Below are 17,360 nucleotides of genomic sequence, written 5' to 3'. Positions count from 1 at the left end.
GGCCGAAACAGAGCAAGCCTACTTGAATTGTCCAACAATAAACGTTTGTTTTCTTTTTCGGAAGCAAAATGTTTTGCTACGCTGTGAGCTAATGAATAGGACCCAGGTGTCATCCCCTACTCAGATAGAGGGTCTGATGATCAACAGGCTGAAGCAAAGCTCAACAACCTCCGCTAACCTCCCCAAAACACTGGGCCCTAGGAGCTCCATGTGCTGCCTGTGCCTTGTGCTGAACAGGTTCTGCTGTGCTCACGGACACGGACATCTGATTTGGACAGGGGGCGGTGGGACCCTGGGGATCTGTGGCTCTTTCTCTGTGTCCTAATTGCAGTCAAACCTGGAGGAGCTGACACACTTTACAGGTACAGCAGGACAGGAGGAGCAGGTGACTGGCTAGTTACTACCGCACCTTAGCTCACCACATAGCAATCCTACCTCTGCATGGGTCTACTGCAGAAAGGAACTGCAGCCCTGCAGTCTGTCCCCAGGCAGGCACAATGACGTAGACGTCCCCGAGAGGTCAGAGAAACAGTTCGCCCAGAACACCAGTCTCAGAACCGCACATTCACTATCAGATGAGAAATAGATTCTAAATATGTCCACGCAAATGTCTTAGACCTGACCGTCGAGTAAATCATGCCATTGTGTCATTTGCAATGGGAGAAATATAACACTAGCCAAACTATAAATCAAGGATAAGCACTTTAGCTGTAGCAAAGTAGTGCGCTAAAACCCAGGATGATCTCTGTCACTTAGTTCCAAATGGCAGAGGAAGTTGGCACACGATTGTAGCCCAGGACGAGGGAAAGAGGACCTTGAGGCACTGGCCTGGTCGCTGCCATTACGGCTGTTGCCTTCATCATTTCCAATTATGTATTATTGAATCGTCTGCTTGATAGCGTTTTTTCCTGTTTGGACAGACTAGGTTACTAGGGATGGCTTTGTCCAACACCAACTCAGGGGGGAGGGGCATTTTTTCACTGGGCATAATAATAAAGAGGCCGAAGCGCCGACCATTGCCAAAGTACTGCTACCATCTCTACTGCCAAGACAGCCCCCAAAACGAACCTCGAGAGGTGGTCTGAGTTTGGTTCACTTGAATTCCACGGTTTGGTTCCCTTTTTTATGGCAATGTGAACACAAAGCTCCCCAGGTTCGCCTGTCATTATTTCCGCACCACACACTAGACTACTGCAACACCGTTTCCCCTGCCATAAACCCTCTCATTGGTGCCACAAAACAGAGAAGATGATTGGATATTGATTAGCGATTGTCAAGAATGCACATCAATTACAAAATATGTGTTTTAGTTTATAGCTCAGATTATTTGTTTGCAATATGTGATTCATAGGCGAAGAGAGCTTCATCAGCTGTTTTTTCAATTGTGGGGTTTGAGTAGAGTGTGAAGACAACAACATATTTGGTGAGAATCACAGCATATGGTACAAAATCCCTTCAACCTCTTAAAGGTGGAGATAATTATAGCAGTAATTACAGAATGATTTCATCTGCAGTTATTCTTCTGCTTTTTATTCTGTTACCAATCTTATTTACATGTTAATAAAGTTCAGAGTTCATTTTAAAGAGGACTGAGATCGGTTCTTTTAATGAGTTGAATACGTGAAAACACTGAGACAATGAAGTGAAACGAGAGGCTACGACAAATCCTTTTGGAACAATAGAGAGCTGTATCGGAGAGAGAACCTAGCCTCGCTATCCATATAGCGTGCGGCTGTGAGAAAGACAATACTGTTAAGACACTGGGCGAGCGGTGTTGTGTTCTGAAAAGACACAGATGTAAGCAGATGTCCATTGTCGGGGATGGATCAGAAGGAAAGAGAGGACAGCAGCTTGCTAATCAGAAACGGTTTCACTGTACAGCTACTCTGACAGGGAGGATTCAGGAACAGTGAGGTACAATGTCTCCCAGGTGTGGACCATATTCCACCTTATGCAGGCCACTCTACCTCATCAAAGAGACATGAACATCTGGTGTTTGTCACATCTTTCCAGGTGATTCTCCGCAGTACAACTGAACGTTTCCAGAGTCGTAAGTGAATGTCATTCATTTCAAATTCAGGGACAAAACCTTCAAGTGTGATTGTGCTCATATAAGTGAATCAAGCGATACCGGTGCCTTATTGCAACTGCAAAAGCCTACCAAATACTGTACTTTGCAGACGCATAAGTGAGTGCCCTGGATAACAGGGTGACTTTGAAGAGAGGCATCTCCTTTTTATTTAGCCGTGATGACTGTTGAAATAACTTCACAGTCATAACATGGAGAAAGAAAGCAGGCCCCTCTGACACTATTTTCTATAAGACTTCAGAACCCTTTATATGATTTAACAGCGTTAGGGACAAGGGTGAATGAAATGCCTTGGAATGTTTCAGTCATGCTTGCGTTCAATAATGTTTCAACTCGAACTGGCTAGCTACTGTCCTTGTTTGTTGCGATTGAACGGCAAAGACACACCCAAGAAACACCCACATCAAACCACACCCCCAAGACAAATCTCGTTTCCCTTCTAGCATTTCTTAATGAGCATTGATGAAAAACAAGACCAAATCAGGAAGTGCAGTCACCCATTAAGTATTTCTAAAAGTCCCACAGTAATGTTTGCAAATGGCATGCTAAGCTGCAAGCTGGATAGTGGCACAGCTTTCTTCTCACAGACGGAAGGGAATAAATATGAGGCTATAAAATAATATGCGAAATAACAGATGGATATTTAAAAAGCTGTGGGAAGGGGAACTGTGAATTGGAACAATTAGGTGGTGAATATATAAGCTGTAATCACGYTTTAAACTCAGCAGGGTACCTCAGAGGCAATTTATACCTGAGCAGATCCACTTTGTTAGGCTACTATGTGTAAATGGATGGTGATACTGAAAACACTGTTCATATTTTAACCGTAAAGGATAGGCTCCTTATTGAACTACACACAAATAACAACAAGTTGCATAGCCAAGCCATAATATACATACATGATGGTGGAATAAATAAACCCATAAATAAGCCATTCTGCATTGACAGTCAGCTCAGATTGTAGGAAGCTGCTATCTCCATGTTGTGAACTGTGAGCCACAGCCTTCCGATTTGGGCAATTTACCATACCTGACGTCTTTTTGACCACACTGCTAACATGTTGCCCTGGCAACACCGAGGTTATCTGTGTCCCAAATGGCACCCTATTCCCTTTATAGTGCACTACTTTTGACCTATATTGGGAATAGGACGCCATTTGGGACGTTGCCAGAGTCGAGTCCTAGGGGAGTCTGGCCCGACACATCATGTGCCTCTCTCTGTGAACGACAGAAGAGTGTCCCAGGCAACCACAACATGTTAAGGACACACAGTGAGCTTCTCACTCTCTCCCTCTCCATTGTCTTGGAACCGCCAAGCTGACAGCTGGGCCTGAGCGACTACACGTTGGATATGATGTCCATTCGATGAGGGAGAGTTAAGAGGAATGGTTATTTAACTAAGCCCAGGGCTCGCTGCAAATCAAACTGGCCCGTGATGTGAGAATTTATTTAACAGGGACTCTGTGATTGTCTTTCATAAACATCCAGGACCCCAGGGACATTTTTATTATTCACTCGCTTCATATAAAAATAAATGAATGTAAACAAACATAAATCAACTGAGTGCCGCATGCAGCATTATGTTTTTGGTTAAAACCCTAATAAAGACTAACGGAAACACAGCCTGGACATGAAAGGACGAGAGTCAGAGAGGCCCCAACAGCCTCCCTCCCTAAACCTCAGGTGGTGGATTGAGGGATGAAATGAAGGACAGGGGAAGTAGACTGAGAGAGAAGGGAATACTTGCCTCTGCAGTACTTCATTAGTGAAAGTGAATGGGAGCTCTTGGGACCWTGGACACTCATCAAATTCTTGCTATTCTGAGCACAAAGATACACTTCACAGTAGCAAAATGTCTTCCTTGAACCTGCCTGGTGAAATGAGACAATGCTCAAAAGCCGTCATGTGTAATAAACACATTTCCATGCCAACAAAAGACCAACTTWAAAAAAAAATAGAAGTTCCCTTCTAATCTCAAAGGGAGTGTCACAAATAGCACCTTATTCTCTATATAGTGTTACTTTTGACCAGAGCTCTCTCTGTGATTTGGGACACTGACAAAGTCACAACAACAACATTCCCAAAGGTTGGGTTGGGATATGAGCTGTGATCTGGCCAGGTGAACTTCCAGTACCTTGGTGGCCAGTCGTTTGACGGCCTCCTCCTTGCGTCTCTGGATCTCTGGGGTGCCGGGACAGCTGTTGTTCCTCAGGGTGTTGGTGGCGCTGGGGGGCGGGGTGGGCTGGGGCGGCTGGCTGAGGGGGAGGTCTGTGCTCTGGGTGTCACCACCACCTGGAAGGAAGAGAGAGAGAATCAGGGGCCATCAACAGGAAGACTCACTGTGAAGACTCTACTGCTGGTTCAGGTGCAACCATGGCCGCATCCCAAATGACAACCTATTCCATTTGTAGTGCACTACTTTTGACCAGCGCCATAGGGCTCCCGTAAAAAGTAGTGCACTACGTATATATTGAATTGAGTGCTATTTGGGACGAATCCCAATACTTGTCATTGTTTGACAAATCAATACATTTCTGATTCTCACAATGATTATATATTCTCATTCGTACAGAATAACCTTGCGGGAATGTGTGGAAGATTTACACGTAGCATACAGTGTTAGAACGTCAAAACTCGTGATAGCATTTCAACGACATCAGTGCAACCAAGGCTGTGCCCTTCTTGTGTTCAGAAACATACAGTAGTCTACACCAACGATAGATACTTCCTGTCAGAAGAGCTCCTGAACATTTGATAGAGGAAGATCCTCTGTCACTACTATACATGTTGATGGATTTAACCGCACATTAACCGCACATAATCTCCTTATAGACCACCCAAAAAATAACGGTTCTAACCGTCAAGGCAGCGTGTGACTGTGGATGCATCCCAAATGGCACCCTATTCCCTATATAGTGCACTACTTTTGACCAGAGCCCTATAGGGTGCCATGAGGGATGTATACTGTGACTGGATGACGTGCCTGAAATCCTGTTGTCCTTGCCAACACTACCACTTTATTCTCATGTTAGGGTCACACCCTATTCCCTATATAGTGCACTATCTTAGACCAGTGCATATAGGGGTCTATTAAAAAGTTGTGCACTATATAGGGGTGCCATTCGGGATGTAACTAGGGGTTACTTCGTACTTTTGGGTGATGCGCTGGGGCTGTTGGAGGCGATCTGCCGCATGCGGCCGCCATGACAGCTGAGCGCCACCAGCCGGGAGATGACAGCTGTCTTGCCGAAGCCCACATTGCCTATGACCACGGCGCCGCGGCTCTCTCCGGCCTCACCGCCGCCCTTCAGCATGTCCTCTAGCTGCTGGAAGAGCCAATCGCGGCCCACGAACACTGAGTCTGTGGTGATGCTGGGCACCTCGAACAGCAGCGGCTTGAGCATGATGTCCACCGGCTTGTAGGGAGCAAAGCGGGCTGGAGGAAACCAAATAAAACAGACAAACATTTATTCAGTGAGGGTTCATAAGAAAATAGTTCATATATAATGCATGGTACATTTACACAGGTGATGAAAAGCAGCTAGGCTAAAAAGTAAAGAGACAGGTTTCTGGTGTAAAGACAAGCCTTGAAACTGTTTTTGGCACTGATTAGGGAACGTCTCTACATGAAACACTGTTTACACCTGCGCTGTTGACCATACCTTTTCATCTGTTTCCTCTGAAAGCCAGCGCTCAGCCAAAATGATGTAATATGAAGCAATGTTCAACATTTCTGTAGATTGCGAAACTGACACTCACGCTCAGAATGTGGAGCCCGAGCCCTAGCACCATCGACGATAATCAATATATTTTTCTCCTGGAATTTCCTCTGAACCGTCTTTGTTGTGTCTCACTCTCACACCATTTGAGGAATATAAATATCCCTGGCTCTGACATGTCAGTTAATCAGAACCACAAAACACTGTCTGTCTGTCTGTCTGTCTAGAGCGGTTGTAGTCTGATAAGTGCTGCATGTCAGCCAGGCGATAAACACCTGCTGCAGGCCAAACATTCTTCTCAGGGCTGTTGAGGGGGAGGAGGGGAGATGCCTGGGCTGCAGTCAGTGTCCACCACACAGCTAGAGAAACAGAGTGGGCTATTTTTTCTCTGCAGCCCCCCCCCCCGGCTCTCTCTTCATCATTGCCATCTCTATCTCTCTCTACCATCTCTCTCTCTCTCTCTATTCCTCTCTCAGTCTGAGCTATGTACAGCTAGCTCCATTGGCTTGGCCAATTTGTGAGTGATTTTCAACAGGGCAGCTAACTTCAGCGCCGATTATTTCTCTGCCCCGCACACACACCTCGGCTGCATGAGAGAGAAACATCAGTACTAGCCGCAGTACCTGACCACAGCCAGTCCCCTCTGTCTACTGAGCGATGTACTCTGAGAATAGAGGTTTAGTTGGAGAAGTTACTCAACTTCATTCAAACAGCCATTGGCAATCATGTAGGCGGATGGCAAAGGTTTGCAATTTATTTTCTTTTTTTCCATTAGACTGCTTAAAGTGTCTGGAAAGCCAAACACATAATGTTCATAAATGTGGACTGTTGCACAACTTTCTGTCCATGGGGACATTTTACATAATACTAACAACTCTATACTGACAGCGGCAGTGAAAACAGAAGGGTTTTTAAAAGAGGGTTAAATAGTTTTGCGAGCATTTAATGATGTAATATTACATTATTCATGGCGTGATCAAATATTAACTCTGTGGTATTTCAGCCAAGACTGGGATTTATACTAGGATAATATAAAAGAGTAATGTGCACGGTGCCAACGGAATAGCTGCTGTTTGAATAGCTGCTCTAAGGACAGGCCTAGTCGTTGAAAGGATATTGTGGGTGTACCACTATGTTGTAGCCATTAGGAAACACAGGATATGCTTTTCTGTGTTCTATGGAATAGGTTTACATTTTCCCCTATGTTTCACTTATACATTTGGTGTGCACTATAGTGGCCCTTGTTCTATGTTCTTAGTAGCTAGTTACTGTACACTATTCCCTATGTCGTGCACTACAAAGGGCCCTGGTCAAAAGTTGTGAACTATTTATTTTACTAGGCAAGTCAGTTAAGAACAAATTCTTATTTTCAATCACAGCCTAGGGTTAACTGCCTTGTTCAGGGGCAGAACGACAGAGTTTTACCCTGTCAGCTCGGGGATTTGATCTTGCAACCTTTTCGGTTACTAGTCTGACGCTCTAACCACTAGGCTATCTGCCGCCCCAAACTATATAGGGAATAAGGTGCGATTTGGGATGCAGCATTGGTGTACAGTGCCCATGCTGTTAGAGTGGTAGTTATGAAGCATACCTTTAGAGTCCTGTGGTGCCCTCCCACCTGTGTTATGCCAGGGCAGCCGAATGGACGTCCGCAGAGGAGTATTACGTTGTTCATCAAGATAGCTCAGGTCTTCCAGCTTGGTCGAACTGGTGGCTGCAGAGAAAGAGAGAGAAAACAATGAGATAATGTGTGGGATATGAAAAAGACAACGAGCCTTCATGATTGGACAAAATCAGACAAATGGCCATGAACAGTTCCTGGATCACAAGCTAAAACCAATCATGGAAAACATGTCACTGGGGAAATCCAGGGCTTGTCCTTAATACGCTGAGAGAGAATAGAGGAGTAGGACATGTATCAGATGGGAGACACAGATCCAGGCCGACATCTCGATGGCAGGATTTCAGGCAGAGGAAAGGGAACGGTGGACCCTGGCATTGACAGTTCCCTGGAGGTGGTGTGGATTGGGCATTGGGCAGCCAGGTAAAGTACAGCTGACAGGAGAGAAGAGGAGAGGAGCAACCATCCCCTATCCCCCCTAAAATCCCCCATCCCCCCAGCCTGATCCAACCTGACAGCTGACGATTCAGAGAGAGGAGAGGTCTGTCCCCATTGACACTCCTGTGTGCTGGAGTACAAACAGAGCTAGTAACAACCTAAACACAACCAGTATCCTTCCCAAATGGCACCATATTCCATGTTACCAGGGCCCTGGTCAAAAGGAGTGCACTTACATTGGGAATGTAGAAACAGCCCTGATACGAACGTCAGGGAGGACTGCACACAGCGCCAACAGACACATTTACTAACTAAAGTCAGCCTTACTACAGGGATTACTGCCTGACAACATACAGTAGGCTACAGCAACAACATTACAGAGAGAACTCACAGACAGCACCTAGACCCAGAGAACATGCGTCATGAAGGAAGAATGACTACAAACAATACCTGTCATGATCAGAACTAGAAGTGATAACAAACACTAGCAGTTTGCTGTACAGAACTCGTCCTCCATCTCTACCTACCATCCTCGGTCTATGAAACCCACACACGGGGACAGACAACGTGAAACAAGGTCTCGGGTGTTCCAGGCAACAATGAAATCACCATGGAGACCCGGCTATCCTCAAGCCGGCGTCCTGTTTAACCCCTAAAAGTCTAAGCCTAACATATAGAATTGTTTTAAGATGGCCATACCATGGATCATTTAGCTATTTGATTGAGAATTTTAGGACCCCTGTAGGTATCAAAAGATAAAATATTGTATTTGGCCTTTACTACTATAGCTCAAAGAAACGCATTGAGTAACACATTCTTAAATGGCAAAACAGACACACAAAAAAATGTATCATAAGGAATAAGGTTTTGAAGTGTCTGTCCTATATCTAAGAGATAATAAAGGGCAGGAAATATATGTATTTTTTTGCACAAAACGACCATAATTCCATGTTACCGGGTTACCATCAGACGGGTCCAATGACACTTATGGGGGTCGTAGAGCAAAACAGAGAACAACATTGTGTCTGTGAGTCTCATCTTTCCATAGAGTGGTCATATTAGTTAGTAGGCCAAACCGTTCGGACGCTACAGACAAAGTAGCTCTGCCACTTTCCACCGCAGGTGCGGAGGGCCGACATTGGCAGATGCGGTGGATTGAGATGCAGCCCATGCATAAAAATCCAGGTATCTCTAGCTTAAACAGACGGATTTGGTCTTTATCATGTTAATTAGATTGACGCACAGGTGTTGTCTGGGATTTGAACAACAACTCCATCACCCTGCCACTTTTTTGGTAAACAGCTAAATGGATGTACCAATTCAAGATTGTGCCTTCAACAGGAAAAATCAAAGCCCTTCTCTCTCACTCTCTACTCCATAAGCGTCAGCTGAGCCGGGAGGACAGACAGGACAGTGAGAGACTTTCCTCCCCAACTTCCTCTGAGGAATGTTCTCCTAATTAGAGAGCCAGCTGGTGACAACAGAGCAGGCAAGGCAGCATGCATCAATAGAAACATTTATGTAAAAAAGACCTCATTGTTAGTCTACCCAACTATCAACCTGTTGATGTGAATTTCATTTCGGCCACGAAATTAGAATAAATAAATGCTATACTCTAATTTAACATGAGAGATCACTTCACACAATGCAGCCAAAATGTTAAACCGCTCGTTGCTCTCGAGTTCAATTCTCACAACTGCCAACCTGCTGGTGCTGGGCAGTGGGTCCCCCTGGTATCACCACACTAGAAGCTGAAGTAGCTACTTACAGTCAGTCAGCGGCAGCAGAGCCAGAGAGCTGGGCAGGACAGCAGCAGGTATTTAAAAACACTCCTCCTCATTCCCGGCAGGTAGTAGGCAGGCAGGCTGAGAGGCAGGCAGGCAGGGCGGAGGCCCTTTGTGGAAAAGCTCCACAGAATTATTCTCCCCAGTGGGCTGGACGCTCATCAGCGTACCCAAGTGAATCTTCTGCCCCAGCGCCCCCCATCCATGTCCAGGCACACTGGCTGCATTCAACTGGTGACTGCGCTTGGCAGTCCACAAGCACCGCTTTCTCTCCCTCTCCCTCTCTCACAGCATCCACAGCATTAGCAGCGCTCCGCGCAAAAAGAATGCGGGTGCTTTACGAGATTGTCCCCCCCACCCACATGGATTTTTGGCAAGCGGAGGAGGAAAAGAGGGTGAATAAAGCAGGGGATAAATGAAAGGTGGGAATACGGTGAGAGCTGCTCCCCTCCAACGTGGCGGATTACAGTTTGCATCGGGCAGCCGGACTCGCAGAGGAATTAATCAATGATCCTCCCTGTTCTGCTTTCACAGAGAGAGAGAAAGGAAGAGGGGGGTGAGGTGTGTGGAGAGAGAGCAAGCGATAGAGACAGAGAGAGAGAGAAAGGAAAGAGAGAGAGCGGAGAGCAGGGCACAGGAGGAGAGCAGGAAGGGGGTAGTGACAAGCCGAGAGGGAGAATGATGTAAGGGAGAGAGGAGTGAGAGACGGCAGGAGGGAGGGGGACAGGAGAAGAGATGGAGGGAGGGAGAGAGGGGAGTGAAGTCCGTGCGGCGTTCCAGCTCTAGCGCATCAGTCATGCCCCCTGCTGACATTAGTGGACTGCAGTGAGATCCTTCTCTCTCTCTCCCTTCTCTACCTCTCTCTCTTCCCCCTCTCTCTACCATACTAGGCCCATTTAATATCGGTATCCCTGTATAATCTGCCAAAGCCATAATAATGATATTTTGAAGCAGACATATACCGTTGTTTGTTAGTGCTAAAACCAAAGAAGGTAATTCACGAGCCAGTGTAACTTGTTTCAGAGTGGTGATAGGGATGTCTCGCAGATGCACTGAGCCATTACATGCTCTTTGATTTTCACCTGTAACAGAGCTCCTCGCAGCCGGCACCATTTCCCTCAACACAAAACTGGAAATCCTCTCTAGTTTAAAAGAAGAATACTTCTGCTCTGAAGTCCTCTTCCTTGTTTTCCACATATGTTTCAAGCCCCAACTCTCGCTCCCTGCTTCTCGTTCTCCCTCTCATTCTCTCTCTCGCCCTCAATCTGCGTTAACCTCTCTGTTTCTCTCCTCTTCCTTTTCCGACAGCAGATCCTTCCTGGTTGATGTCATAGCGTGTATGAGTATGATACCTTGAGGTCTGTGTGTCGGGAGGAGCTTTGAAGCTCCACAGATGTGTCAGGATGTGTCCATTCTGATGAAAATGGTCTGCCCTTTACATCCCTCAGTTCTCTGTCTCCTGGGTTGGAGCAGGAGGGGGGCTGAGCTGAACTGTTCTGCTGCTGGGAGTGTCACTTTGCCTGCACCCGTGCACCAGCCCCCAGTACTTGCTATTTCCCAAATGGCAACCCTGTTCTCAAAAGTAGTGCACTATTTAGGGAACAGGGTGCCACAGGGGTCTTTTCAAAAGTAGTGCACTATATAGGGGGGAATAGGGTGCCAATTGGGACGCGCACCATTGTTATTTAGTGGGCTCTTGTATAGGCTTAATGCCTCCAGAAGACTTCTGGCATCTCCCAGACTGCCACCTCAAATCCCTCTCTGACCCGCCACGCAAATAGGCCCAGAGCTGGAATTGAGTAAGTGGAAAATGGAATAGAAGTGTCTTACACAAAGGTTTTGACGCGTAACCAAGTAAACAGATTACGTTTGATTCCTCGCTGGTTGTCGCTGGCTGGCGAGCAATTTGCTTGTTGGTTCATAATACAGACGAAAACACAAGAATATGAAAAAAAAAGATGAGAATGCAACATCTTGCATAACACATGATTTTCTCTGTTATTTTGTTAGCAAACATGAACCCTTTTATTTATCACACTAAGACATGAAGGAATATACGAGGAGTACGTTGCTCCACTAGTGGGCACCGACTGTGCTTTGATCTAACCTGTTAGTGTGGCACAGGGAGCACACACTGCAGACCACATAGCAGAATATAGAAGAGCTGTAAAGCAGACCAGAGCACAACATCTTCACTGGAGCCCTGCAGTACAGTACCTGCATTCCCCACAATGCTGGCCAAGCAATACAGGCAAACTACATATATGTACGGACTCAACTCAATATCAATGCTATAAGAAATCATTAACAATCACAGAAATAAAATGGAGGAAAATGAGGATCAGGATTTGTATTTTATTTGAACCTTTATTTAACTAGGCAAGTCAGTTAAGAACAAATTCTTATTTAGAATGACGGCCTATGGGACCTCCAATCACAGTCGGTTGTGATACAGCGTGGATTCAAACCAGGGTGTCTGTAGTGACACCTCTAGCACTGAGATGCAGTACCTTAGACCGCTGCACCACTCAGGAGCCCAGGATATATCAGACATATTCCTGACATGTAGTACAGTCAGTTCTAGCTAATTCAATTCAGGGTGTACCGAGCCAAACTGAGCCAGTCAATGTCTAGATATGGTCGGAGGTGACAACATGGACTCCATGTGAACCCTCAACATTAGAGAAGAAGTGAGCGGAGGAGTATTCAGGGAACAGTGAGACTCCACATACACACTCTCAATCAGCGAACGGGAAACTTGACAATATAAGCATACCAATGAATCATCTCATAAAATCCATACGCGAGCAGACAAAACATAAAAGCAGATAAAACCAGTTAAGCCTGCTCTAATTTATCACCACATACACCAGTGGTTAAAACACAAAACTTTATGATTTGATGTAATGACTCTATAACATAAGCAAACCTGGGGACCAACATCTGGGGACCACTGAGAGATGACATCAGTCGAAGAGATGGGACACAGCTGTGTGACCTCTAGTCATCAGTTCTGTGGGCCCCAGGAACCTTAAAGGAAAACTCCACCCAAAATCTACATTATCGTTTGGTGTTTGTTTCATTAGTCCCTTGTTGACATAGTCCCAAAATGTTTTGCATGTCAGCAATCAAGTTTTCAAGATACGTAACTTTCAAAATACAGAAATACAGCCGGTATGATGCATTTTGTAATTTTCCTTTAAGGTATTCTCCAATGCATAAGGATCCATGGTAACAAGATGCTGGAACAATGGCCGTCAATGATGCCCACTTCTGCTCAGGGGGGCAGGGCAGCTAGGCAGCGGACATCTGCCAGGCACAATGGACCAATCACCTAGACTCAGCAAGACACCCTAACACAAAGGAATTCTGAGTAGGGCAGCAGACTGGCACCTGGCACACGACTGTGAACCACAATGGTACAAATGCCTGCCTGGGCAATGCCTAAGCAATACACCACTCAACCTGTGCCAAGGTGGAGTGGAGTGCCTCCTGGGTATATGCTATGGCCGATACATTCCACAGCCAGCCACCTTAATGCCATTTCATTGTCTGGAGAAATCTCCACCAGCGGTTCATCAGGAGGTCTCGGGACCATGGATTTCCTGTGGCCAGTCTTAATGTAGCCTTTGACTCCCTAAGCCACACTGAATGTCTTATTAACTGATGACTGGAAATAGTATTCTTTAATATTTGAGAGTAACAAAGAATGTAGAAGGCTTTGAGCTGAATTCTTGTCCCGAAATGCCCCGAATCTGCACTGGATGAATGAGACATCTGCCTTAACATACCATGGCTTTGTGAAATTGGACTTCAGCCAAATCTTAAGAGTTGACAATATAGAGCCAAGACTTCTACTCTGTATACTCACTAGGGCTGGGTATTGCTGGATACGACAGTATCACGATACTTACGTGCGGATTCCATATGTATTGTGATTCTCACGATTCTATATGTATTGCGATTTGATACTGCGATTATATTGCAGTTATTTTGATGTTCCAAACATACTGCTCACTATACAGTATGTCTGCTGCAGAGAGACAAGAGAGCCATAACAAAAACCTGTTTTGATCAGTCATGGAAATAAACGTACTGAAAACATGTTGGCTCACTATTTAAAAAGAAGATGGAGAACAAACTATAGGGTGAAAAATACCGGAGTTTTGGCAAAGATACAGCCGACTAGCGCTAGCTAACGCTACCTAGCCATATATAATATTGTCTAAAATAGTAATTTTTTCCCACATCACTAATCCCCACACATCAGAAAGGGGTATCAGAGGGTAGAAGATCTCTTACAGCTTCAGAGACCCTACCGTCCTCCCTCCCTCCATTCCTTTCATTCCTCACACTCACACTTCCTCACACACTGGGGTGTGGGTTGGGCTAGGAGAGAGCCATCTCTGAGGAAGCTCCTCTAGGAACCACTGCTTGTCTGTCTGGATGGAATGACTAATGTGACCATCATCTCAAAATTTCTTCACTGCGTACTGGTTCGTGAGAGTCACACCTTTCCATATTAGTGTGTAGCCCAAACTGTTCGGACGCTACAGATGATTTTGTGAGAAGACCGATTTCGGGATGTCTCATGGTGTGACAAACACCACTCTAGCTCTGTCACCTTTCACCACAGATGCGGAAGTGCGCATCGGTGGATGCGGTGGATTGAGACTAGAGGTMGACCGAATGGCCGATTAATTAGGGGCGATTTCAAGTTTTCATAACAATCGGAAATCGGTAWWWWWWWWTTTTACACCTTTATTTAATCTTTATTTAACTAGGCARGTCAGTTAAGAACACATTCTTATTTTCAATGACGGCCTAGGAACGGTGGGTTAACTGCCTCGTTCAGGGGCAGAACGACAGATTTTTACCTTGTCAGCTCGGGGGATTCAATCTTGCAACCTTACAGTTAACTAGTCCAACGCTCTAACCACCTGATTACATTGCACTCCACGAGAAGCCTGCCTGTTACGCGAATGCAGTAGAAGCCAAGGTAAGTTGCTAGCTAGCATTAAACTTATCTTATAAAAAACAAACAATCAATCAATCATAATCACTAGTTAACTACACATGGTTGATGATATTACTAGTTTATCTAGCGTGTCCTGCGTTGCATATAACCAATGCGGTGCGTATCGTTGCTCCAATGTGTACCTAACCATAAACATCAATGCCTTTCTTAAAATCAATACACAGAAGTATATATTTTTAAACCTGTATATTTAGCAAAAAAGAAATCCAGGTTAGCAGGCAATATTAACCAGGTGAAATTGTGTCAATTCTCTTGTGTTCATTGCACGCAGAGTCAGTGTATATGCAACAGTTTGGGACGCCTAATTTGCCAGAATTTTACGTAATTATGACATAACATTGAAGGTTGTGCAATGTAACAGGAATATTAGACTTATGGATGCCACCCCTTAGATAAAATATGGAACGGTTCCGTATTTCACTGAAAGAATAACCGTCTTGTTTTCGAGATGATAGTTTCCGGATTCGACCATATTAATGACCTAAGGCTCGTATTTCTGTGTGTTATTATGTTATAACTAAGTCTATGATTTGATAGAGCAGTCTGACTAAGCGGTGGTAGGCAGCAGCAGGCTCGTAAGCATTCATTTTCCTGCGTTTTGCCAGAAGCTCTTCGCTGTGCTTCAAGCCTATCAACTCCCGAGATTAGGCTGGTGTAACCGATGTGAAATGGCTAGAAACTTCTTACCTGGGAATATTGAAGACTCATGTTAAAAGGAACCACCAGCTTTCATATGTTCTCATGTTCTGAGCAAGGAACTTAAACGTTAGCTTTCTTACATGGCACTTTTACTTTCTTCTCCAACACTTTGTTTTTACATTATTTAAACCAAATTGAACATGTTTCATTATTTATTTTAGGCTAAATTGATTTTATTGATGTATTATATTAAGTAAAAATAAGTGTTCATTCAGTATTGTTGTAATTGTCATTATTACAAATAAAGAAAAAAAATTGGCCGATTAATCGGTATTGGCTTTTTTGGTCCTCCAATAATCGGTATCGGCGTTGAAAAATCATAATCGGTCGACCTCTAATTGAGACGCATCCAATGCAAAAAAACAACAACAGATATCTTTAGCGTAAACTGACAGATTTTTATGGGGATTTTTGTATTATGCTAATTTGATTTCTGCGGGGCGCGTGTTAAGTTCATGTTTTAAGTATCCCTATATTTCTGTTATTACGGGGCTATCACTCAGTCAAGAGTGCGCCTGCGCAGGGAGTCTTGTTGTTGTAGTGTGTTCATATAGTATAGTAAACTTTAATAAACTGGAACCTTGTCGTTGTGTCATTTCGAGTTAACAGCACGGACCTCGACTCTAGGGGGTTAATAACTCAAAGTGCACGTCCCAAATGGCACCATATTCCCTATGAGCCCTGGTCAAAGTAGTGCACTATACAGGGAATAAGATGCCATTTGGGACGAAACCAATTGCTACATTCCAGTGGAGGCACTGGGACTATATAAATATTCACAGAGTGTACAAACCATTAGGAAAACCAGCTCTTTCAATGACATAGACTGACCAGGTGAATCCAGGTGAAAACGATGATCCCTTATTGATGTCACCTGTTAAATCCACTTCAATCAGTGTAGATAACGGGGAGGAGGCTTTTTAAGCCTTGAGACAATTGAGACATAGACTGGGTATGTATGTGTGCCCTTCAGAGGGTGAATGGGTAAGACAAAAGATTGGAATGCCTTTTATGGTAGTAGGTGCCAGGCGCACCGGTTTGAGTGTGTCAAGAACGGCAACGCTGCTGGGTTTTCACGCTCAACAGTTTCCTCTGTGTATCAAAAATGGGGCCGACACAAATTGTGCAAAGCAACAGACGGACTACAGTGTGCCAAATGACAGTCCAGTACAACATTGGTGCACAAAGACCCATCAAAAAATGCACAACTTGTTGTACCTTGACACGAATGGGGTATGGCAGCTGATGACCTTACAAAAAAGAAGAAACAGCAGTTGCACTGGGCTAAGGAACGAAAACACTGGAGAATTGGAAAAACATTTCCTGGTCTGATGAATCCTGGTTCCTGCTGTTTCACACTGATGGAAGGACTAGGGTATGGAGAAAACCACATGAGTACATGCATCCATCATGCCGCATGTCAACATTGCCGGCTGGCTGTGGTGGTGTGATGTTGTGGGCTGTGTTTTCATTGCACACGTTGGGCCCCTTGATAAAAGTGGAGCATCGTTTGAATGGCACAGGATATCTGAACATCATTGCCAATCAGGTGCATCCCTTCACGGCAGCAGTGTATCTATCTGCGAATGGATCTTTTTAGCAGGATAATGCCCCATGCCACAAGACTAGGATTGTCCAGGAATGGTTCCACGAACATGACAGTGAATTCAGCTTACTGCAGTGGCCTGCCCAGTCACCAGATCTCAATCAAATTGAACATCTGTGGGATGAGATGGTACGAGCTATTCAGAGTAGAGATCCACTACCAGCCAACTTGACATGGCTTTGGGAAGCATTGGAGTCAACATGGGACAGCATCCATGTGGAACGCTTTTGACACCTTGTAGAGTCCATGCCCGACTAATTGAGGCTGTTCCGAGGGCAAAAGGGGGTGCAACTCCCTTAATGTTTTGTACACTCAGTGTATATATATATATGCAATTGTTTTGCTATGCAGAATGAATGGAGGAGAA

The 17,360-nt window shown here is 44.9% G+C and overlaps 1 protein-coding gene across 4 annotated transcripts in view; it reads right to left on the bottom strand.

The window, feature by feature from the left end:
• The window catches only part of LOC111959602 (protein TANC1), a 173,837-nt gene that overhangs the window by 42,180 nt on the left and 114,297 nt on the right, over positions 1-17,360 (bottom strand). For all 4 annotated transcript variants that reach the window (XM_023981286.3, XM_023981287.3, XM_023981289.3 and 1 more), the window contains exons 8-10: positions 7,399-7,521; positions 5,240-5,524; positions 4,223-4,380 (exon numbers count right to left, since the gene is read on the bottom strand). In XM_023981286.3, the coding sequence (XP_023837054.1) occupies positions 4,223-4,380; positions 5,240-5,524; positions 7,399-7,521 (566 nt within the window). The remainder of the gene's footprint in view (positions 1-4,222; positions 4,381-5,239; positions 5,525-7,398; positions 7,522-17,360) is intronic.

The sequence above is a fragment of the Salvelinus sp. IW2-2015 genome, linkage group LG36 (genome assembly GCF_002910315.2).
Source record: "Salvelinus sp. IW2-2015 linkage group LG36, ASM291031v2, whole genome shotgun sequence".
Taxonomy (NCBI): Eukaryota; Metazoa; Chordata; class Actinopteri; order Salmoniformes; family Salmonidae; genus Salvelinus; species Salvelinus sp. IW2-2015.
The sequence above is the reverse complement of the archived record's forward strand: the minus strand, read 5'-3'. Positions and strand labels throughout refer to the sequence as shown.